Source organism: Anomaloglossus baeobatrachus, chromosome 4 (assembly GCF_048569485.1).
Source record: "Anomaloglossus baeobatrachus isolate aAnoBae1 chromosome 4, aAnoBae1.hap1, whole genome shotgun sequence".
Taxonomy (NCBI): Eukaryota; Metazoa; Chordata; class Amphibia; order Anura; family Aromobatidae; genus Anomaloglossus; species Anomaloglossus baeobatrachus.
This window is the reverse complement of record NC_134356.1, coordinates 284,074,672-284,098,448: the sequence shown is the minus strand read 5'-3', so window position 1 is coordinate 284,098,448 and position 23,777 is coordinate 284,074,672. Positions and strand designations below refer to the sequence as shown.

Here is a 23,777-nt window from a genome sequence, read left to right as displayed (position 1 = left end):
ACTAGTGACCGAGGCTCCGGCTGAGCAAGCGAAACAAGGGTTGAGCATTACTCACAGTGAGGGTAGGTGGAACCCGCAGGCAACATAGCCGCACAAGAGGTACAGGTCGCAAAAAAAACCCTGTGCCTTAGCACCTTGTGGACGACATGCTGTTGTCTCCTAGGAGAGTGATCACTGAGGGTATATGGGAAGGGGTATACAGCCCGACCGAACAGAAATATGTATATAAATATGTATCTATTCCGGCACCCTGGGGGGGGGGGACCAGCACCGGGTGACCGGTGTGGCTTACCGACCGCTAAAAAGCGAGTGTGTGTCCTCCAGATTCCCTGCCTTAGGTCTCCCAGAGCTGCAGAGCTCTTCTCCGATAATCCTCCACCGGCAGAATGCCAAAAAACATGGCTGCCGGAGCTCTCAGGGGAGGAGTGGAGCCGTGGGCGGTGCTAGAAAAGTGCGGGAATCTGGGGTCCCCACAGTGATCAGTGAGGGGGGAGGAAACATGCAGGATGCTCCGGCCCTCACAGCCGACGTCAGGCCGGCCGTCCCGCCTTTACCCCTGACAGGCAGGCCCGGGGGCGGGATTTTAGCTACTAGGCCGCGATGAAGCCGGGGACTAAATTTAAGACCGCGGCCGACAAGCAGGCTCGGTCGGCGCGGAAGTCCGCCGGTCTTCCGAAATCAGCAGCTGCTGCAGCGTCCGGGAATAAGGCGCTCCATGCACAGTCCCCATGGGGACACAGAGTACCTTATAGATGCAGGGCCCGATCCCTGAGGAAGAATATACTCCTGTCCAGCAGATTCCCACAGGGGCTGCGGAGGGAGCCCGGTCCCAGTGAATGGACGACCGGTCAGGATCCCACTTCTCCCAGAGCCACTAAGGGATGGTGAAGGAAAATGGCATGAGGCTCCGGCCTTTGTACCCGCAATGGGTACCTCAACCTTAACAGCACCACCGACTTTCGTGGGGTGAGAAGGGAACATGCCGGGGACCCCGTGGGGGTCCTCTTTTCTTCCAACCGATATAACTAATCTGAGAATGCATGAGTGGATGTGTGCCTCCTTCCACACAAAGCATAAAACTGAGGAGCCCGTGATGCACGGGAGGGTGTATAGGCAGAGGGGAGGGGTTACACTTTTTAAAGTGTAATACTTTGTGTGGCCTCCGGAGGCAGAAGCTATACACCCAATTGTCTGGGTCTCCCAATGGAGCGACAAAGAAATAGGATTTTAAATGGGTATAGGTGGGAATACACCATTACCCTACTTATAATTCCACTCGCTATATTGCAAGTCTATATGCGTGCTCAGATGGGCTGCTAAACATGAAAACAAGCTCACCATGAAGTTAGGGCAGGCAAAGATTTCTTATAGAAAGAGAATGATTAAAAAGTACAAGCGGCTAAACCCACACCAGGAGAGAAATATCGCCCTGTTTTAGAAGAGTTCTCTCCATGCTATTCATTTCTTTATATGAAAGCCCCAGCCTTCAGCAGAGGCCGGCGCCCGACACGGGGCCCAGGAGGCCGGCGCCCGACACGGGGCCCAGGAGGCCGGCGCCCGACACGCAGCCAGGCCAAGTTTGCTAGAGCAACAGATGTTCTTATTAATGGGGAAACGAATGATTTCTGCTTTAAAGTATTTATAAGTTACCTTCTTTGTATTCAGAGTCAAATTTCTTCTTAGCCTCTCCTTTCCACTTCGTAAGTTTTGATGATGTAAAAAAGAACATAAGAAGGGCTGACAAAAAGCTGTAGTTCGCGACTGTCAGGAGAAAACCGACCAGCAGACCTGTAAAAAACAAAAAACACAGAATAAAAAGTATTTGTGCACCAACCTGAGGATCTAAACAAGTGTGACTCACTGGAATATATGATCCACATAAAAAGACAGTCACAGCCAAAAGTCCATCAAACAAGACATGGGATGGCAACCAGCCAGTCATAAACTACGGACACAAGTCAGCACACACTCCTGAGGTGAAGGAGATTAGGACGACTTATACCTCAGCCATATGTTGGGTAAAGAACATCTCTACCTTTTACAACCATCTGTTTCTTAAGCTGGGTTTACACACTGCAACATCGCAATCGACATAGCTGTAACGTCACCAGTTTTGTGACGTTACAGCGACCTCCCCAGCGACATTGCAGTGTGTGAAACCTATCAGCGACCTGGCCCCTGCTGTGAAGTTGTGATCGCTACAAATCGTTCAGGACCATTCCTAGGTCCTTTGTTTCCCGCTGTGCAGCATGCATCACTAGCAAGTTTCAGTGTGTAAAGGGGACTTTCCAGCGACTCCGCGGCTCTGTCTGTGTAGCGTCCTGATTAGCGGTCACCGGTGAAGGATTCACCGGTGACCGCTAATCCCCCGAGTGACTGAAGTGTCCCCCCCTCTCTCATACTCACCGATCCGAGCCGGGTACCGAGCCGGGTACAGTCCCAGAACTGTCGCATCTAATGTATGCGGCAATTCTGGGCGGCTGCTGGCTGATATTGTTAGGCTGGGGGGCTCCCCATAACGTGGAGCTCCCCATCCTGAGAATACCAGCCTTTAGCCGTATGGCTTTATCTGGCTGGTATTAAAATAGGGGGAACCGCACGCCGTATTTTTTAATTATTTATTTATTTTACTGCACAGTATAGACACGCCCACCGGCTGCTGTGATTGGGTGCAGTGACACAGCTGTCACTCAGCGTGTGGGTGTGTCTCACTGCAACCAATCACATTTGCCGGTGGGCGGGGAAAGCAGGGAATACGAGATTGTTTAATGAGCCGCCGGCTTTTTCAAAAAAGGAAAAGCCGCCGGAGCAGTGTGAACGCCGTGCAGCGCCGGTGATCGGGGATCGGTGAGTATGAGAGAGGGGGGGAAAATCACCAGCAAATGAGGTGAGTAACGCGATCAACTGAACTGTCACTGAGGTTACCCGCGGCCACCGCTGCATCCACCGCTGGATCCAGGTAACCTCAGTGACAGCTCAGCCGATCACACGGCTCTCTTCATTAGCTGCGTGCAGGTGACAGGAGCGGCTGTGTCTTCTGCTGCTCCTGTCACCTGCATGCAGCAGAGCTGGATGCGACGCTGGAGGACCGTGGATTACACCAAACAAGGAGGGCTTTGTTGTGGGTAATAAATTGGTAATGAGGGAATTTGTTAGTGTTTTTTATTTCTAATAAAGGATTTTTCGGGTGTGTGTTTTTTATCTGTAATTTACAGATTAATCATGGAAGGTATCTCGGGGTGACGCCTGACATGATTAATCTTGGACTTATTGGCAGCTATGGGCTGCCAATAACTCCTTATTACCCCGATTTGCCAACGCACCAGGGCAAATCGGGAAGAGCCGGGTAGAGTCCCAGAACTGTCGCATATAATGTATGCGGCAATTCTGGGCGTCTGCTGGCTGATATTGTTAGGCTGGGGGGCTCCCCATAACGTGGGGCTCCCCATCCTGAGAATACCAGCCTGCAGCCGTATGGCTTTATCTGGCTGGTATTAAAATAGGGGGGGACCGCACGCCGGATTTTTTAATTATTTATTTATTTACACGGCACACAGAGCCGCGCGGCATTAAATGAAGTCGGGTGAAGTTCACCTGCTTTTTTGACACGTCCCCAACGACCAGTTAGTCGCTCTGCAGGTCCAGATCGCTGTTAGGTCGTTGGCCAGGTCTGCCTGTTTGACAGCTCACCAGAGACTTTGTAGCGGTCCCGGCTAGGTTGAGATCGCAGGTTGGATCGCTAGAAAGTCTCAGTGTGTAAACCCAGCTTTACTCTAACATGAGGTAAACCTGCATTATTACCAGCAAAATCACCGATGTGTGGGCAAGGTTATGCCCGCCAAAACGTGAACACAGCCAAAAACTGGCCATACATGAGAGCTTTCTGCGCCGGGCAACCTCTCTCTCTCTCTGACTCACACGTTAATGCTCTGATTGGCAGATCCTTCGTGTGTCTTCAGATATGAGAGAAGAAACTGCATATTTTCTAATAGAATTCAAATTACCCGTCCCTTATCTTCCCTGACATTATCTATTGGGGCCGGGGGGAGAGAAGTCAGGAGGCCCCCCATTCACAGCAGACAGGCGGCCAGTGTCATATGCAAGGTTTATAGGACCATCATTGATGAGAGAAGAGTCAAGAGAAATCTAATCCTTAAAGGGCTTGTCTACTAATTGGACAACCATTTCTTAAATGAAACAATGCCACGTTCTAATTAAAAAAATAGTGTAGATTCACCTCCCAGACCGCTGCCCCATCTGCTCACATTCACATAACAGTGTTATGTTACATGAGCACTGCAATCAATCAGCAGCTACTAACGCACCCTTCTAAATCAAACCTCCAGGGTGGTGTGAGCACTGCAGCCCAATAGGGCCGATGACTGTCAGCAGTGTTCACAAGGGATATTAATTTCACGTGGGTGCTAGGAGATGCGGAGCCAACATCAATTGAATGGCACTGGTGTGGGAGGGGAGTATAAGCCATTTTTATTTCCAATGGGGCTTTGTTTTATTTAAGAAGGAATAGTTTAAGTAGTTGACAACCCCTTTAGATATGCTGTAATAAAACTGAAAAAAAAAAATAAAATAAAAATGAAGGGCGCTATATCTCGAATGGGAAACGTAAAAATATGTAAAACGTACCTCCTAGAGCTCCAGTGCTATCCAAGCTCTTCTTCTTTAAGCCATTGGAAACTATAACAATTGGAATTACGACAGAAAGCAGCCAACGCCAAGGAGATATGGGCCGCAGAGTGCCTGGTAAAAGAAAAGTCATTGTATGCTACTGTTTTAGTGAATTTTTCCCACACAAGGGCTCATTCCGATGTCTTTTCACGTACGAGTTGTATCCATTTAGTCTATGGAGGTAGTTCACATGCCCATGTATTTTTAGGGGACTGAGTGGTCTGCACAAGATTACGGACACATGTCAAAGATCTGATTCAGTGATCAAAATGGCCAATAAAAGTCTATGGATCTATCCAAAAAAAAAAAAAAAAATCAAAGCACTTGGCTGCCATCCGTGCAGTTATTCAGATTTTTTCATTTCATAGAACCTTGAAAAATCAGATTTTTTTTTCCCATTTGAGAAAAGAAAAAAAAAAAAAAAAAAACTAAGCAAACTAGTGATAAAAACGAACACTGACCAAATCCTGATGAAATTTATCAAGAAACAGATGAAACTCAGTTATTTTTGCACATGAGAAAAATCACTGAATGTCTGAATGAGCCGTAAGATCAGGTCAGTAATGCCCCACTCAGGCTTCAGAGCGCTCAGCCTGCTTTACATCTATGTAGCTTACTATATAGATAGAATGAACCTAAATCTCCAATATGTACTGTGTATGGAGAATAGAAAGATTATATAAACACAGTGAGCCTTCAGCTGTATCATTAGTGCATTTTGCTTTTGTATATGAGCCATTTCTTCCCAGTTCCAATTGATTTAACCCCTTCACGACCGGCCGATTTTTCGCTTTCCGTTTTTTTTTTCCCGCCATTTTTTTTCTGAGAGACGTAACTTTTTTATTTTTCAGTCAATATGGTCATGTGAGGGCTCATTTTTTGCGGAACGAGCTGTACTTTTAAATGAAACCATCAGTTTTACCATATAGTGTACTGGAAACCGGCACAAAAATTCCAAATGCAGAAAAATTGCAAAAAAAGTGCGAAAAACTATGGTTTTTGAGATATTTTATTCACTGTGTTCACTATATGGTAAAACTCACGTGTGGGTGTGATGCCTCAGGTCAGTGCGAGTTCGTAGACACCAAACATGTATAGGTTTACTTTTATATAAGGGGTAAAAAAAAAAAATTGGAAGTTTGTCCGAAAAAAGTGGCGCACGTTTTACGCCATATTCTGTGACCCGTAGCGTTCTCAGTTTTCGGGATCTATGGCTCAGTGACAGCTTATTTTTTGCGTCTCGAGCTGACATTTTTAACGGTACCAGTTTTGCGCAGATGCTACGTTTTTATCGCCTCTTATTGCATTTTGCGCAAAAGTTGTGGCGACAAAAAACGTCATTTTGGCGTTTGGAATTTTTTTGCCGCGACGCCGTATACTGATCAGATTAATTGATGTTATATTTTGATAGATCGGGCGTTTCTGAACGCGGCGATACCAAATGTGTGTATATTTTTTATTTTTGTAACCCTTTAATTTTCAATGGGGCGAATGGGGGGTGATTTGAACTTTTAGGTTTTTTTTAAATTTTTTAAAACTTTTTTTTTTACTTTTAGTTTTTTTATTTTACTAGACCCCCTAGGGGGCTATTGCAATCAGCAGTCCGATCGCTCTGCACTATCTGCTGATCACAGCTATCTAGCTGTAAACAGCAGATACGCTCACTGTCTTTTTCACTGTGCAGCGGGCACAGCGAAAGTGAAAGCAAGTCATGTGTAGTACAGGAGTCATCACATGACCCTGTGCTACCATGACAACTATCGGAAGTCACGTGACTTCCGGTATCGGGCGGTAAGTAAAAGTTTACCGCGATCGCGCTTATAATGGCGCTGTCACATATTGACAGCGCCGTATAAGGGGTTAAACGGCACAAGCAGATAACAATTCTGCTCGTGCCTAGCAGGCACACATCTCAGCTGTGAAAATCAGCTGAGATGTGCGCCGATCGCAGCATGCTGCCGCCAGCGGACCGCGGGAAGTAACGTTATGACCGCTAGGACGTAATTTTACTGCCCACGGTCGTTAAGGGGTTAAAAGTAAAGTTTGGAACATTTTTCAATCAGAAAAGCCTCAAGAATTGACATGTAGGTTTTTTCCTTCACTCTGCAAAAATAGCATTATGCGTAATTATAAAAGCTTATTCATAAAGTATTAGAAGAGGTATTTAAAGCAAAATCCGCTCCAAAAGCCAGGAAAATAAATAAAACCCCCAATAACCCTGTAATAAAAATGAGATAATGCAATGGTTATCGGATAACGCCACAATTAGAGATATTTTGATGCTGCAAATCCACAGTAAACTACACACAGTTTATATACAGATTGTGCTGTGGATACTGTCCTACACATCAAGGAATAAAAGCCACTGTTTTTCTGTTTGTCCGCACCTGGTGCACAAGCTTTATAAGTTTAGTGCTTAGGGTACTTTCACACTTGCGTTCAGCGGAGTCCGTCACTATGGAGAATAGCGCAGTCTGTTAACACACTGCGCTATTCTCCACAGACTTGTATGGACGACGCACTGTAACGCAAGTGTCAGCGTTGCATCCGCTGGACGACGCAGCATTGTTATTTTGACGCTGCGCCGGGCGGGAGGAACGCAGCATGTAACTTTTTTTGAGCAGCGCAATCCGTTGGATTTCACTGCGCATGCCCTCTCTGGCTCCCTGCACCCGTAACCAAGGTAAATATCGGGTAACCAAGCAAAGTGCTTTGCCGATATTTACCCTCGCTACGTGTGCAGGGAGCCCGACACTTCCCTGCTTGGCTCCGCCCCCTCCCGCACTCCACTCCCGTACACACACACACACACACACACACACACACACACACACACACCTGTCCTCAGCGCCATGGCCCCGCTCGGCTCCACCCACTCCTCCCCCGCACACATTCTCGGCAGCCGAGCTATCAGCCGGCTGCTGTGAGCGATCAGCTGATCAGCCGGCGGCCGGCTGCTGTGAGCGATCAGCTGATCAGCCGGCGGCCGGCTGCTGTGAGCGATCAGCTGATCAGCCGGCGGCCGGCTGCTGTGAGCGATCAGCTGATCGTTCACAATAGTCTGCCGCCGGTAAACTGTAAAAAAAAATCAAAACGGATTCCGTTGTTTTGCAGCATCCGTTGCATCCGTTGCGCCACTATATGCAACACATCTGTTGTATCCGTCACACAACGCAATGCAACGGATACTGTTCAAAGCAAGTGTGAAACTAGTCTTAGTCTCTAATATTTAGTAAAATTAGGCTGGGGACACACGGGTTATTGCATGACACGGCTCCTACTCTGCTGGAGTGTTATGCGATTGTCATGCCACTGTGCGGCGATCACAGCACAGCCACGGAGGACAGGGCGGGCGAGGAGAGGGAGGGACAAATCTCCCCATCTTCTCAATTATCAGCTGATGCTTATATTGCACTGTACCTCGGTGTAATGAGAGTACAGAGCGATGTTTCTCTCGCACTCATAAACCTGAATGGGTGCGAGAGAAAACGAATCGGACTTCACCCGCAGCATGCTGCAATTGTTTTCTTGGTCCAATTACGGCTGAGAAAAAAAAAAAAAATTAAAAATCGATCATAGGAGTGACTGCATAGAGTAAAATTGGTCCAACTGGAATGCGATTTTTTATCGCATTCCACTCGCTCCGTTTTACTTGCCGTGTGTGCTTACCCTTAGTCCTACACTAAAAGAAAATTGACAGGAGCGGTCAGCCAAATCCCTAAATAGTCCTCATTACATACACGTGGAATATTTTCCTCTCGTCTAGCACATTAGACCTATGTGGAGGACGATGTGACAATGGTTTGCAATTACTGCAGCCGTGTGATGGCACTAACTACATCACTATGGATGAACTAGACATTGCTGTGCACAAAGAGGAACGACATACAGGCAGGATATTGAGGAGTTAGGAACAGACAAGACAGCCTCTATAGAAAAGAGGAAATGGGGAAATAACTACCGGAAGTAACAAAACCGTCCCTGCATCAGTGAGCTTACCATAATATGTACTGGCAGTGATCGAGATAATCCAGAAGGACAGAGATATGCAAAGGATCATAGACAGAATGAAAATATTCATCATCATGTTGGCGTATTCCTTATAAATGTCGTCCCGAATAAACAGCATACCTGCAGCTCAGCAAACCTGAAGACGAGAGCGAAAAAGGAAGAACGTATTAATCCTCAGTGCAAATGGAAGAACACCATAGATCTAGTATAGCACCAACGACTGAAGCAACAAACCAACCCCGCACAATTCCTGCATCAATCCCACGTGACAATGTCCACTGGACATACACTGTTCACCTTATAGCCCCGATTTGTGGCATAGAAAATAACAGCAAACTCAAAGTCTGTGCCTGGAAATCAAACAAAAAAAGCTGAAATATCACCTGCTGGAGGGACATGGCCCTTGTAATAGCTGGCTGCTGTGCCGAAAGTTAGACCCCACTGACCTACAGTCCTTGTAAACCCCCTGAAATGGACTTTACTCACCAGCAGGACGAGCGAGCACCACACAGATGGCTAATCTGTCTGAATGTGTTGTATAACACTTGTGTATAAAGCATCACTAACAAATCACATTACGCCACGCTCAATTCACTAACAGAAATTACCATGTGATTCAGAGAAAACAGACAGGAAATCGGGGCCAATTGTGGAAGAAAACAGATGAATATTAGGGTCACGGATCTGTTACCCCACGGCGTTCTACGGATCTGTCAAACAATGGATCTGAAATTGACCAACGCACCTAAAATAATTCAGGGCTCTTCCCGTCAGAATACTGCACCAATCTGAACTATACCCAGCATCAAAAGAGTAAACCCAGAGGTGTTTTCCATTGTGGATTTTGGCATTTATGGTCTACATTTACATTACAGATTTTGCAGGGGATTCCACACTACATATTGCTTACCCATTCCTTACATAGTGCAGCACAGCACATAGGGTGTAATTACTTACATTAGTCCCTGCCCCTATAGGCTTCACCCTACCCAGAAATCAGAGGGCACTCTATAAGAGCGGGCATCACATGGACGCTGCAGGGCCAACATACAGTGGGGAAAATAAGTATTTCATACACTGCCGATTTTGCAAGTTTTCCCACCTACAATGGAGAGGTCTGAAATTTTTATCGTAGGTACACTTCAACGTTGACAGACAACAAAAAAAAAAAAAAAATATGTACAGATTTTTAAGTAATTAATTTGCATTTTATTGCATGAAATGAGTATTTGATCACCTACCATCCAGCAAGAATTCTGGCTCTCACAGACCTGATCTTAAAGAAAAAAGAAGCCCTCCTACTCTGCACTTATTACCTGTATTAATTGCACCTGATCAAACCCATTACCTGTATTAAAAAAAAACCTGTCCACATAATCACACTTCAACCTTTCCAACCAAAGGACTGTCTAAGGACACAAAGAACAAAATTGTAGACCTACACAAGGCTTGGATGGAATACATGACAATAGGAAAGCAGCTTGGTTAGAAGGCAACAACTGTTGGTGCAAATATTAGAAAATGTAAGAAACACAAGATAACTGTCAATCTTACTTGGTATGGGACTCCATGCAAGATCTCGCCTCAGTGGGTAAGAATGACTGAGAAAGGTCAGGAATCAGCCCAGAAAAACATGGGAGAACCTGGTTCATGACCTGAAGAGAACTGGGACAACAGTCTCAAGATTACCGCTAGTAACACACTACACCATCATGGATTAAAATCCTGCAGGGCACGCAAGGTCCCCCTGCTCACACCAGCACATGTACAGGCCTGTCTGAAGATTGTCAATGATCATCAAGATGTCTACAGGAGTCATGGAAAGTCATGTCAACTCCTCTCGGAGTGTTTGGAGGAAGAAGGATGTGCACACACCGTCCCAACAGTAAAGCATAGGGGTGGAAACATCATTCTTTGGGGGTGCTTTGTTTGCAAAGGGAACAGGACAACACCATCATATTGAAGGGAGGATGGATGTGGTCATGTATCGCAAGATTTTGGCCAACAACCTCCTTCCCCCAGTAAGACAATTGAAGATGTATTGTGGCTGGGTTTTCCAGCATGAAAATAACTAAACACACAGCCAGTGCAACTAAGGAGAGGTTTTGTACATTTCAAGGCCCTGAAGTGTCCTAGCCAGTCTCTAGCCCTGAACCAAATAGAAAATCTTTGGAGCGAGCAGAAACTCAATGTTGCCCAGTGACAGCCCTGAAACCTGAAAGATCTGTATGGAGGAGTGGGCCAAAACCCTGCTGCAATGTGTGCAAACGTGGTCAAGAGCTACAGGAAACATCTGACCTCTGTAATTGCAAACAAAGGTTTCTATAGCATAATAACTTCTCTTTTCCTATTGTATCAAATATTAATTCTATGCAATAAAATGCAAATTAATTATCAAATCATACAATGTGATTTTTTTATTCTGTCACAGTTGAAGTGCACCTACGATAAAAATTATAGTCCTCTCCATTCTTTGTAGGTGGGAAACTTGCAAAATTGCCAGTGTATCAAATTCCTATTTTCCCCATTGTATGGCCTTTCTGGGCGCTTCTTTCCAAGGAGGGGGTTGTGTTGACAAGACTGTTCCTTTAAATATGGGTATGCCCACACATGGCGGAACTGGCCAGCATGCAAAGGCCCAAATAGACAGCAACAAGATGTACCGTAGATAAGCACACAATCCGTCCGTCCTGCTTTAGGCTATGTTCACATTGCATTTTAGCCTATGGTCAGTGGCTCTGACGATGGAGTCACAGTGTACTCTGTCATGCACCGTTTTCAGCCCTATGTGCCCATTTGAGACAGGCAGTAAGACGTAGTAGACCAGGTCTTAGAGCCCTCCTCAACTAAGCAAAAGAGCTGAATATGGTGCATGACAGAATCCAGTGACTCCATCTGCATTATTATAGTCACAGGCCGCATCAGCCTATACAGGGAACCGGCAGTAATAACTACGACACAGCCCCAGAGCAGAATATGGCGGTTGGCCACATCTCATACACGGCAGCCATGTCCAGGTATGGTGGACCACACTGTCTATGAGGCACTATGGGAGGTTGTCGCCCTCCACCAGAGGAGCTGACAATCTAAAGTCTATACTGTCACACATGGCAGCCATGTCAAGGTATGTCGTACCACACTACCTATGGGGCACTATTGGAGTTGGCCCCCCTCCATCTGTGCCAGGGAAACTGTAGATCGTCAGCTCATACCCTCACACATGGCAGCCATAGTAGACCACACTGCCTATGGGAGCTGGCCCCACTCCACCTATGCCAGGGGAGCTGACACATGGCAGCAACATCCTAGCATGGCAGACCACACTGCCTATGGGGCAATATGGGATCTGGCACCTCTCCACCTGTGCAAGGGGAGTTAACAGTTTATAGCCCACCTGTTCCCTGCATGCCACCCCGCACAGTGAGTGAAGCGCCTGCCCTCCCTGCCATCCACCCCGCACAGTGAGTGTAGCGCCTGCCCTCCCTGCCATCCACCCCGCACAGTGAGTGTAGCGCCTGCCCTCCCTGCCATCCACCCCGCACAGTGAGTGTAGCGCCTGCCCTCCCTGCCATCCACCCCGCACAGTGAGTGAAGCGCCTGCCCTCCCTGCCATCCACCCCGCACAGTGAGTGAAGCGCCTGCCCTCCCTGCCATCCACCCCGCACAGTGCAGCACCTGCCCTCCCTGCCATCCACCCTGCACAGTGCAGCACCTGCCCTCCCTGCCATCCACCCTGCACAGTGCAGCACCTGCCCTCCCTGCCATCCACCCTGCACAGTGCAGCACCTGCCCTCCCTGCCATCCACCCTGCACAGTGCAGCACCTGCCCTCCCTGCCATCCACCCTGCACAGTGCAGCACCTGCCCTCCCTGCCATCCACCCTGCACAGTGCAGCACCTGCCCTCCCTGCCATCCACCCTGCACAGTGCAGCAGCTGCCCTCCCTGCCATCCACCCTGCACAGTGCAGCACCTGCACTCCCTGCCATCCACCCTGCACAGTGCAGCACCTGCCCTCCCTGCCATCCACCCTGCACAGTGCAGCACCTGCCCTCCCTGCCCTCCACCCTGCACAGTGCAGCACCTGCCCTCCCTGCCCTCCACCCTGCACAGTGCAGCACCTGCCCTCCCTGCCATCCACCCTGCACAGTGCAGCAGCTGCCCTCCCTGCCATCCACCCTGCACAGTGCAGCACCTGCCCTCCCTGCCATCCACCCTGCACAGTGCAGCACCTGCCCTCCCTGCCCTCCACCCTGCACAGTGCAGCACCTGCCCTCCCTGCCCTCCACCCTGCACAGTGCAGCACCTGCCCTCCCTGCCCTCCACCCTGCACAGTGCAGCAGCTGCCCTCCCTGCCATCCACCCTGCACAGTGCAGCACCTGCCCTCCCTGCCATCCACCCTGCACAGTGCAGCACCTGCCCTCCCTGCCATCCACCCTGCACAGTGCAGCACCTGCCCTCCCTGCCCTCCACCCTGCACAGTGCAGCACCTGCCCTCCCTGCCCTCCACCCTGCACAGTGCAGCAGCTGCCCTCCCTGCCCTCCACCCTGCACAGTGCAGCAGCTGCCCTCCCTGCCCTCCACCCTGCACAGTGCAGCAGCTGCCCTCCCTGCCCTCCACCCTGCACAGTGCAGCAGCTGCCCTCCCTGCCCTCCACCCTGCACAGTGCAGCAGCTGCCCTCCCTGCCCTCCACCCTGCACAGTGCAGCAGCTGCCCTCCCTGCCCTCCACCCTGCACAGTGCAGCAGCTGCCCTCCCTGCCCTCCACCCTGCACAGTGCAGCAGCTGCCCTCCCTGCCATCCACCCTGCACAGTGCAGCACCTGCCCTCCCTGCCCTCCACCCTGCACAGTGCAGCACCTGCCCTCCCTGCCATCCACCCTGCACAGTGCAGCACCTGCCCTCCCTGCCATCCACCCTGCACAGTGCAGCAGCTGCCCTCCCTGCCCTCCACCCTGCACAGTGCAGCAGCTGCCCTCCCTGCCCTCCACCCTGCACAGTGCAGCAGCTGCCCTCCCTGCCCTCCACCCTGCACAGTGCAGCACCTGCCCTCCCTGTCCTCCACCCTGCACAGTGCAGCAGCTGCCCTCCCTGCCATCCACCCTGCACAGTGCAGCAGCTGCCCTCCCTGCCCTCCACCCTGCACAGTGCAGCACCTGCCCTCCCTGCCATCCACCCTGCACAGTGCAGCACCTGCCCTCCACCCTGCACAGTGCAGCAGCTGCCCTCCCTGCCATCCACCCTGCACAGTGCAGCACCTGCACTCCCTGCCATCCACCCTGCACAGTGCAGCACCTGCCCTCCCTGCCATCCACCCTGCACAGTGCAGCACCTGCCCTCCCTGCCATCCACCCTGCACAGTGCAGCACCTGCCCTCCCTGCCCTCCACCCTGCACAGTGCAGCACCTGCCCTCCCTGCCATCCACCCTGCACAGTGCAGCAGCTGCCCTCCCTGCCATCCACCCTGCACAGTGCAGCACCTGCCCTCCCTACCATCCACCCTGCACAGTGCAGCACCTGCCCTCCCTGCCCTCCACCCTGCACAGTGCAGCACCTGCCCTCCCTGCCCTCCACCCTGCACAGTGCAGCACCTGCCCTCCCTGCCCTCCACCCTGCACAGTGCAGCAGCTGCCCTCCCTGCCATCCACCCTGCACAGTGCAGCACCTGCCCTCCCTGCCATCCACCCTGCACAGTGCAGCACCTGCCCTCCCTGCCATCCACCCTGCACAGTGCAGCACCTGCCCTCCCTGCCATCCACCCTGCACAGTGCAGCACCTGCCCTCCCTGCCATCCACCCTGCACAGTGCAGCACCTGCCCTCCCTGCCCTCCACCCTGCACAGTGCAGCACCTGCCCTCCCTGCCCTCCACCCTGCACAGTGCAGCACCTGCCCTCCCTGCCCTCCACCCTGCACAGTGCAGCACCTGCCCTCCCTCCTGCACAGTGCAGCACCTGCCCTCCCTGCCCTCCACCCTGCACAGTGCAGCACCTGCCCTCCCTGCCATCCACCCTGCACAGTGCAGCACCTGCCCTCCCTGCCATCCACCCTGCACAGTGCAGCACCTGCCCTCCCTGCCCTCCACCCTGCACAGTGCAGCACCTGCCCTCCCTGCCCTCCACCCTGCACAGTGCAGCACCTGCCCTCCCTGCCCTCCACCCTGCACAGTGCAGCAGCTGCCCTCCCTGCCATCCACCCTGCACAGTGCAGCACCTGCCCTCCCTGCCATCCACCCTGCACAGTGCAGCACCTGCCCTCCCTGCCATCCACCCTGCACAGTGCAGCACCTGCCCTCCCTGCCATCCACCCTGCACAGTGCAGCACCTGCCCTCCCTGCCCTCCACCCTGCACAGTGCAGCACCTGCCCTCCCTGCCCTCCACCCTGCACAGTGCAGCACCTGCCCTCCCTCCTGCACAGTGCAGCACCTGCCCTCCCTGCCCTCCACCCTGCACAGTGCAGCACCTGCCCTCCCTGCCATCCACCCTGCACAGTGCAGCACCTGCCCTCCACCCTGCACAGTGCAGCACCTGCCATCCACCCTGCACAGTGCAGCACCTACCATCCAGCTAGCAGCAATGCCCTCCTCTCACACCTGTCCCGCTGTGTTATATACGCCTCCCAAGAGTCCCAACCTCTCTCACCGTGCAGCCAACTCTCGGTGTGCGCTGAGGTAATGGCCAATCTCCGGTAACAGTCGCCATCTCTGCTCGTCACACATGCGGTATAGTAGCGGAATCCCTGCTCTCACCATCCACCGGAACACTTCCGGTCGCCTAGCGGTCCCAGCGAGCAACGCATGCGCGACATTCCCCCCTCAGCACAGCGTGGGTTGCTCCACTGACTGGAGCGGAGGAAGAGCGCGACTCACCGGTCCCGTACTCACGGAATTCAGATATTACCGACAAAATGGTGGAATAATGTTCTGTGTGGAGCGGGTTCTGTCCGTTACTATAGAAATAAGGTGGCTACTGCCTTCGGATATCCCTGTATGAACCTCGCAGAGCTCTCAGTGATATAAGCCACCTGTGTTTACCTGGTAAAAAAGCAATCTATCTTTTCCCAGGGGCGCATTGGTGTAGCCGCACAGGGGCCAAAGTGGTGAGAGGGGGGGCTCATTTCTATCAGTAAAGTAGGTAGTGCTTTATGATGAGCTCTTGGACTGGAAAGGGCCCCTATATAGTTATTTCACAGGGGCCCTTCCAGGGGCTGGCACAATGTAGCCTGGGGGGCAATCACAAAGCAGTGGCCCTCAAGTTGCAGCAGCCCACCATTGGACATTGGTCTCTGGCCGCTGCATTAAGGCTATGTGCGCACTTGCCGCGGATTTTTTGCGGTTTTGCTGCATGTTTCGCTGCAGAAAATGTTCATAACATCTCTGCAGTGAATCACCAGCAAAACCTATGAAGAAAAAAAATCCTGTGCGCACTGGGCGGAATTTGACAGCTGCATGTCAATTCTTTTCCGCACGTCGCTGCGGGATTTCACTCCATTGACTCCAATGTTAATCGTGAAATCCCGCAGGGAATAACGCAGGCAGCAAATTCTGTGCGGTTCACTGCGTTTTCCTGCGTTATTCCCTGCGGTATTTCGCAGTTTACCTCCGGTAATGTACATCGCCTGTCTGCGGTTTTGCAGGGAAGTGATGTCATTACAGGAAGAGGAAGCGGAGCAGAGAGTAAACACACACAGATCACAGACACTCACAGACATAGAACACAGACACATAGAACACACATAGAAAGAAAACGGAAATATAGAAAACAAAGCACGTGGGCTCCGCTGCATATTTACCGTCCAGCCGAGGTAAGCACACAGCGGCGGCCCGGTATTCTCAGGCTGGGAAGGGCGAGGGGCAGGGTTAATGTCCCCCGCCTCACTCCCCCCTCCCGCAGCCGAGAATATCAGCCGCAGCTGCCCCGGGACTGTCGCATGCATTATGCGGCAGCACCGGCGTGTCCTCGGCTCTTCTTGCTGCCGTGTACCAGTGGCAGCAAGGTAATACAAGGGGTTAATGGTGGTGGATCACCGCCATTAACTCCAGGCTTGATCATGGCAGCGTCTATGTGACAGCTGACATGATCAACCCGTAAGTAAAGTGAATAAAACACAGACACCAAAAAATCCTTTATTTTAAATAAAACAAACAAGCCTCGTTCACCATTTTATTAACCCCTCCCGCACCAAAGCTCCGGCGTAATCCACAGCTCCGACGTCCTGCGCTGCTTACATCCAGCCGCGACTGTCACAGACACAGCGCTGAATGAATGCAGCAGACAGCAGAGGTAATTACCGGTCATTTCCCACGGCCGGTAATGTGAACTCACTGCCGACCGTGGGAAATGCAGCGATCTGTCCTCTATCTATCTATCCCTCTATCTGTCTGTCTATCTATCTATCCCTCTATCTATTCTTCTGTCTATCTATCTACTATCTCAGAATTAAATGACTTTTTTTTTTTTTTTTCAATGTGCTTTATTGCATTGAATGCAATAAGGCACATCCCAACCCGCACGCGGCAAAACCGCGGCAATACCACGAACAATACCGCGGTGAAACCGCGGCAAACCGCATGTGGTTTTCGGGTGCGGTTTGCCGCGGTTTTTTACCGCGGGTGCGGTAATCTTTGAGAGCATGCGGAATTTTCTCAAGAAAATTCCATTTCCCAGTGCGCACATAGCCTAAAGCAGCAGTGATAACAGGCTTTATGAACAGGCTGGTGCATATATAGGAACAGAGCTTAGCTTACTGTGTACATAGATACCGCAACAGAACCAAGGCTGACTACTAATCAATGATTACATAGATACGGGAACTGAAGCGAGCTTATGTGAGCAGAACCGAGATATGGGAGCAGAACCAAGCTTACTACACTTACTACAGAGATATGGGAGCAGAAGACAGCTTACTACAGAGATATGGGAGCAGAACAGAGCTTACTACAGAGATATGGGGGCAGAACCGACCTTACTGCAGAAATAAGGGAGCAGAACCGAGCTTCCTACAGAGATATGGGAGCAGAACCGAGCTTACTACAGAGATATGGGAGCAGAACCAAGCTTACTACAGAGATATGGGAGCAGAACAGAGCTTACTACAGAGATATGGGAGCAGAATCGAGCTTACTACAGAGATATGGGAGCAGAACAGAGCTTACTACAGAGATATGGGGGAAGAACCGAGCTTACTACAGAGATATGGGAGCAGAACTGAGCTTACTACAGAGATATGGGGGCAGAACCGAGCTTACTGCAGAAATAAGGGAGCAGAACCGAGCTTCCTACAGAGATATGGGAGCAGAACTAAGCATACTACAGAGATAAGGGATCAGAACCGAGTTTACTACAGAGATATGGGAGCAGAACAGAGCTTACTACAGAGATATGGGAGCAGAACCACACTTACTACAGAGATATGGGAGCAGAACCGAGCTTACTATAGAGGTAAGGGAACAGAATCGAGCTTACTACAGAAATAAGGAAGCAAAACCGAGCTTACTACAGAGATAAGGAAGCAGAATCGAACTTACTACAGAGATATGGCATAAGGAAGAAAAAAATGAGTTTAATAGGGCCATACATAGTAAGAAATGTGAAAAAATGCACCCAAACAGTATAAAAAATATTATATATTTATTATATCATTAGAACATTACAAATAGGGGCACTGTCATAACCTAAGTTTATAAAATACAACAGTTGCTGGAAAAAAAAACAGAGGTATCCCCACTAGGACCTCAACAGCATAAACGTCAATGGGGTAGCCAAAGAAAAGTTGAAAAGGTAGTAATATGTAGCACAGGAGAACAATTTGACATATAAACAGACCCAAAGGGTACATAATAGACAAACCCAGTCATCTCCTATGCATATTAGTAAAACAACCGCTTACCCATAACTAACGTGCCAGTGCATTCGCCGTATCAAGGGTCCAGTGGAAAGAGGGGGAAGCCCCAACGCATTTCACTGAAATGCTTCCTCGGGGGGCAGTTACTACAGAGATATGGGTAAAGAACCAAGCATACTACAGAGATAAGGGATCAGAAAGGAGCTTACTACAGAGATATGGCAGCAGAACCGAGCTTACTACAGAGATAAGGGAACAGAACCGAGCTTACTATAGTGATATGGGAGCAGAACCGAGCTTACTACAGAGATATTCGAGCAGAACAGAGCTTACTACAGAGATATGGGGGCAGAACCAAGCTTACTGCAGAAATAAGGGAGCAGAACTGAGCTTACTACAGAGATATGGGAGCAGAACCGAGCTTACTACAGAGATATGAGAGCAGAACCGAGCTTACTACAGAAATATGGGAGCAGAACCACACTTACTACAGAGATATGGGAGCAGAACCGAGATTACTACAGAGATATGGGAGCAGAACCGAATTTACTACAGAGATAAGGAAGCACAATCGAGCTTACTACAGAAATAAGGAAGCAGAACCGAGCTTACTACAGAGATAAGGAAGCAGAATCAAACTTACTACAGAAATATGGCACTGGGAGGGTCAGTTCTGATATAGTCCTGGTATGTGTAGAGCTTGCTCCACATGCTGGGACCTGGGCTGGTCTCTATCCACAATTGCCTTTTTTGCAACATGGAAGCGGTTATATATACAGGTTACAGGTATGTGTGCTCCATTATGGTTCTGCTTTTAACTTTATCTAGGAGGCCGCATAGCACATGAAATAAAGAATATAGAGTAGGACCCCCCTATTGAGATTTGCCGTGACGTTGGCAGTGGTGGCTCAAAGAATTGATCAATTATTTGCTAAAAATCTATTTTTTTTTAATTTTATTATAGTACAGTTGGAATAAATCTGTGAATTTTCACTTTTTATATGATGCATGCCAATTTCAGATCGTGCTGGCTCCTTTTTCTCTTTTTCTTTACAGTGATAAGGAAGCAGAATCAAACTTACTACAGAAATATGGCATAAGGAAGAAAAAAATGAGTTTAATAGGGCCATACATAGTAAGAAATGTGAAAAAATGCACCCAAACAGTATAAATAAATATATATTTATTATAACATTAGAACATTACAAATAGGGGCACTGTCATAACCTAAGTTTATAAAATACAACAGTTGCTGGAAAAAAAAACAGAGGTATCCCCACTAGGACCTCAACAGCATAAAAGTCAATGGGGTAGCCCAAGAAGAGTTGAAAAGGTAGTAATATGTAGCACAGGAGCACAATATGACATATAAATAGACCCAAAGGGTACATAATAGACAAACCCAGTCATCTCCTATGCATATTAGTAAAACAACCGCTTACCCATAACTAAAGTGCCAGTGCATTCGCCGTATCAAGGGTCCAGTGGAAAGGGGGAAGCCCCGACGCGTTTCGCTGAAATGCTTCCTCGGGGGGCAGTTACTACAGAGATATGGGTACAGAACCAAGCATACTACAGAGATAAGGGAGCGGAACCGAGCTTACTACAGAGATATGGCAGCAGAACCGAAGCTTACTACAGAGATAAGGGAACAGAACTGAGCTTACTACAGTGATACGGGAACAGAACTGAGCTTACTACAGAGATATGAGAGCAGAACCGAGTTTACTACAGAGATATGGGAACACAACTGAGCTTACTACAGAGATACGAGATCAGAACCAAGCTTACTACAGAGATATGGGAGCAGAACCGAGCTTACTACAGAGATAAGGAAGCAGAATCGAGCTTACTACAAAGATATGGGTGCAGATCTGAGCTTACTACAGAGATAAGGGAGCAGAACCAAGCTTACTACAGAGATATGGCAGCAGAACCGAGCTTACTACAGAGATAAGGGAACAGAACCGAGCTTACTACAGAGATATGGGAGCAGAACCGAGCTTACTACAGAGATATGGCAGCAGAGCCAAGCTTACTACAGAGATATGGCAGCAGAACCGAGTTTACTACAAAGATAAGAGAGCAGAACCAAGCTTACTGCAGAAATAAGGGAGCAGAACCGAGCTTACTACAGAGATAAGGGAGCAGAACCGAGCTTCCTATAGCAATATAGGAACATAACCAAGCTTACTACAGAGATATGGGAGCAGAACCAAGCTTACTACAAAGATATGGGAACACAACTGAGCTTACTACAGAGATACAAGATCAGAAACAAGCTTACTACAGAGATATGGGAGCAGAACCGAGCTTACTACAGAGATATGGGAACAGAACTGAGCTTACTACAGAGATACAAGATCAGAACTGAGCTTACTACAGAGATATGGGAGCAGAACTAAGCTTACTACAGAGATATGGGAGCAGAACTGAGCTTACTATAGCAAAATAGGAACATAACCGAGTCTATTATAGAGATATGGGAGCAGAACCGAGCTTACTACAGAGATATGGGAGCAGAACCAAGTTTACTATAGCAATATAGGAACAGAACCTTGCTTACTACAGAGATATGGTAGCAGAACCAAGCTTACTACAGAGATATGGGAGCAGAACCGAGCTTAGTGTATCAATACAGGAACACAATCGTACTTACTCAGTCTTCTATATAGAAACAGCAACAGAACCAAGCCTTCTACTTACATATGGGAACAGAACAATCTTACTGCATACACATAGTACCAGAACTAAGCTTTCTACTTAAATATGGTACCATAACTGAGCTTACTATATAGATATGGGAGCAAAACCATGTTTCTTCAGCGCTCTATTGGGAGACCCAGACGATTGGGGTATAGCTACTGCCCTCCGGAGGCCACACAAAGCACTACACCAAAAGTGCAAGGCCCCTCCCCTTCTGGCTATACCCCCCCGTGGTATCACGGGTACTCCAGTTTTAGCTTTGTGTGCGAAGGAGGTCAGACATTCCATGCATAGCTCCACAGATTTTAGTCAGCAGTAGCTGCTGACTATTTCGGATGGAAGAAAAGAGGGCCCATATAGGGCCCCCAGCATGCTCCCTTCTCACCCCTGGATGGTGTTGTAAGGTTGAGGTACCTATTGCTGGTACAGGGCTGGAGCCTCACATGCTGTTTTCCTTCCACATCCCCTTGGGGGCTCTGTGGAAGTGGGATCCTGCCGGCCTCAAAGCTCTGACGCCGGGCTCCATCCACAGACCCATAGAACCTGGTGGATGCCGAGCAGGAGTACCATCAGGGACCGGGCCCTGCATCATACAGGTACTCTGTGTCCCCGGCAGGCACAGACGCACTCCGGGCTGGCTGGGTGTTGTAGTGCGCCGGGGACCGTACACTGAGCTGGTGTTCCTACAGTTATCTGGGGGACTTTGTGTTCTGGGAACGCAGCGCCGACCCTCACTGGACCGGGCGGCGCTGCTGTGACTTGTGGTGCGCCGGGGATACGCCGACCGCGCTTTTACGGCGGCGGCGTTTATAACTCTAGTCCCCGGCTTTTGGGCCTAGGACGCCGGCAGCTCCGATCGTTCCCGCCCCCACCCTGTCAATCAGGGTAGGGGAGAGACGCTGTTTCACGGCAGCGAGGAGGGCTGGAGCCTGATTTACATGCTCCAGCCCTCTCACTAGGCACAGAGGGAAGCAGGCTTCCCGCTCTTGGTCAGGAACGCCCAGGGCCCGCCCCCCTTCCTCTCTCAGGACGCCGGCAGCCATTACATGCATGTCTGGCTGGAGGAAGGACGCAAGGCTCTGGGAGACCTAGACTGAGGGGCTTTGGGAGACCACACACCCGCTCTTAAGCGGGCGGTAAGCGGCTTTTCAGCTGGCCCCTCTAGTGCCTTACTGTGTATTAGTGTACTGTGTCACTGGACATAGATATTTATTGATTTCTTGCACTGTGAGGTCGCTTCCTGGCTGAATACCCCAGATCGCTCTGAGGAGGCAGCAACATGTCATCCACAAGACGCAAAGCTGCCAAGGCTAGGGCTGTGTGCACTGCGTGTGCTGCATGTGGGGCTGCTCTACCAGCAGGCTCCAAGGACCCCCATTGTGTGCAATGCTCAGATCCGGTGCTGCTTCGCCAGCCGGAGTCAGGAGAGATAGTGACCCAGGCTGAGACGCCTGTAAGTCCTGCCCCGGTGTCAGGGACAGACTTTGCAGTTTTTGCGGTTAATATGTCTGTGACTATGGCAAAAATCCTGGAAACTTTGCAATCCATGCCTGGGGCTCAGTCTATGGACACGGCGAGGTCTATGTCCTCTAATCCTCCGCAGTTGGATTTAATCCAGACTGCAAGGGGGTCCCCGGCTTCTCAGGATGAGTATAATGACTCAGATGATTGCCCCAGCCACCCCAAGCGGGCTCGCTGGAAAGACCCTCAACGTCATCACACTGCTCAGGGTCTCAGCGCAATCAGTCTCCCTGTGATGTGTCTGAAGAGAGTGATCAGGAGTCTAATCCTGGAACCCCTCTCAATCTGGATACCCCGGATGGGGACGCCATGGTAAACGATCTTATCTCAGCCATCAATAGGCTGTTAGATATTTCTCCCCCAGCCCCTTCAGCAGAAGAGGCAGCGGCAGAGCAGGAGAAGTTTCGTTTCCTCTATCCCAAGCGTAAATTAAGTGCTCTGTTGGATCACTCTGACTTCAGAGAATCAATCCAGAAACACGACGCTCATCCAGAAAAGCGTTTCTCTAAACGTTCTAAGGATACACGTTATCCTTTCCCCCCTGATGTGGTCAAGCGCTGGACCCAGTGTCCAAAGGTGGACCCCCCGATTTCCAAGCTTGCAGCTAGATCCATAGTTGCAGTGGAGGATGGCGCTTCACTTAAGGATGCCAATGACAGACAGATGGACCTTTGGTTAAAATCTGTCTATGAAGCTATCGGCGCGTCGTTTGCTCCAGCATTCGCAGCCGTATGGGCACTCCAAGCTATTTCAGCTGGTTTAGCAAAAGTGGATGCTATCATACATCCAGCGGTGCCGCAAGTGGCGTCCCTTACCTCGCAGATGTCTGCGTTTGCCTCTTACGCTATCAATGCGGTCCTAGAATCTACCAGCCGCACCTCAATGGCGTCTGCCAATTCGGTAGTTTTGCGCAGGGCATTGTGGTTAAAGGACTGGAAAGCAGATGCTGGTTCCAAAAAATGTTTAACCAGCTTGCCTTTATCTAGAGATAGACTGTTTGGCGAGCCATTGG

General features: G+C 49.8%; 1 protein-coding gene across 1 annotated transcript in view; it reads right to left on the bottom strand.

Moving 5' to 3' along the window:
- The window catches only part of TMEM19 (transmembrane protein 19), a 29,725-nt gene extending 14,249 nt beyond the window's left edge, over positions 1-15,476 (bottom strand). The window contains exons 1-4 of the mRNA XM_075344893.1: positions 15,337-15,476; positions 8,686-8,833; positions 4,645-4,758; positions 1,651-1,788 (exon numbers count right to left, since the gene is read on the bottom strand). Of these exons, the coding sequence (XP_075201008.1) occupies positions 1,651-1,788; positions 4,645-4,758; positions 8,686-8,815 (382 nt within the window). The 5' untranslated portion in view covers positions 8,816-8,833; positions 15,337-15,476. The remainder of the gene's footprint in view (positions 1-1,650; positions 1,789-4,644; positions 4,759-8,685; positions 8,834-15,336) is intronic.
- Between the last annotated feature and the right edge of the window lie 8,301 nt (positions 15,477-23,777).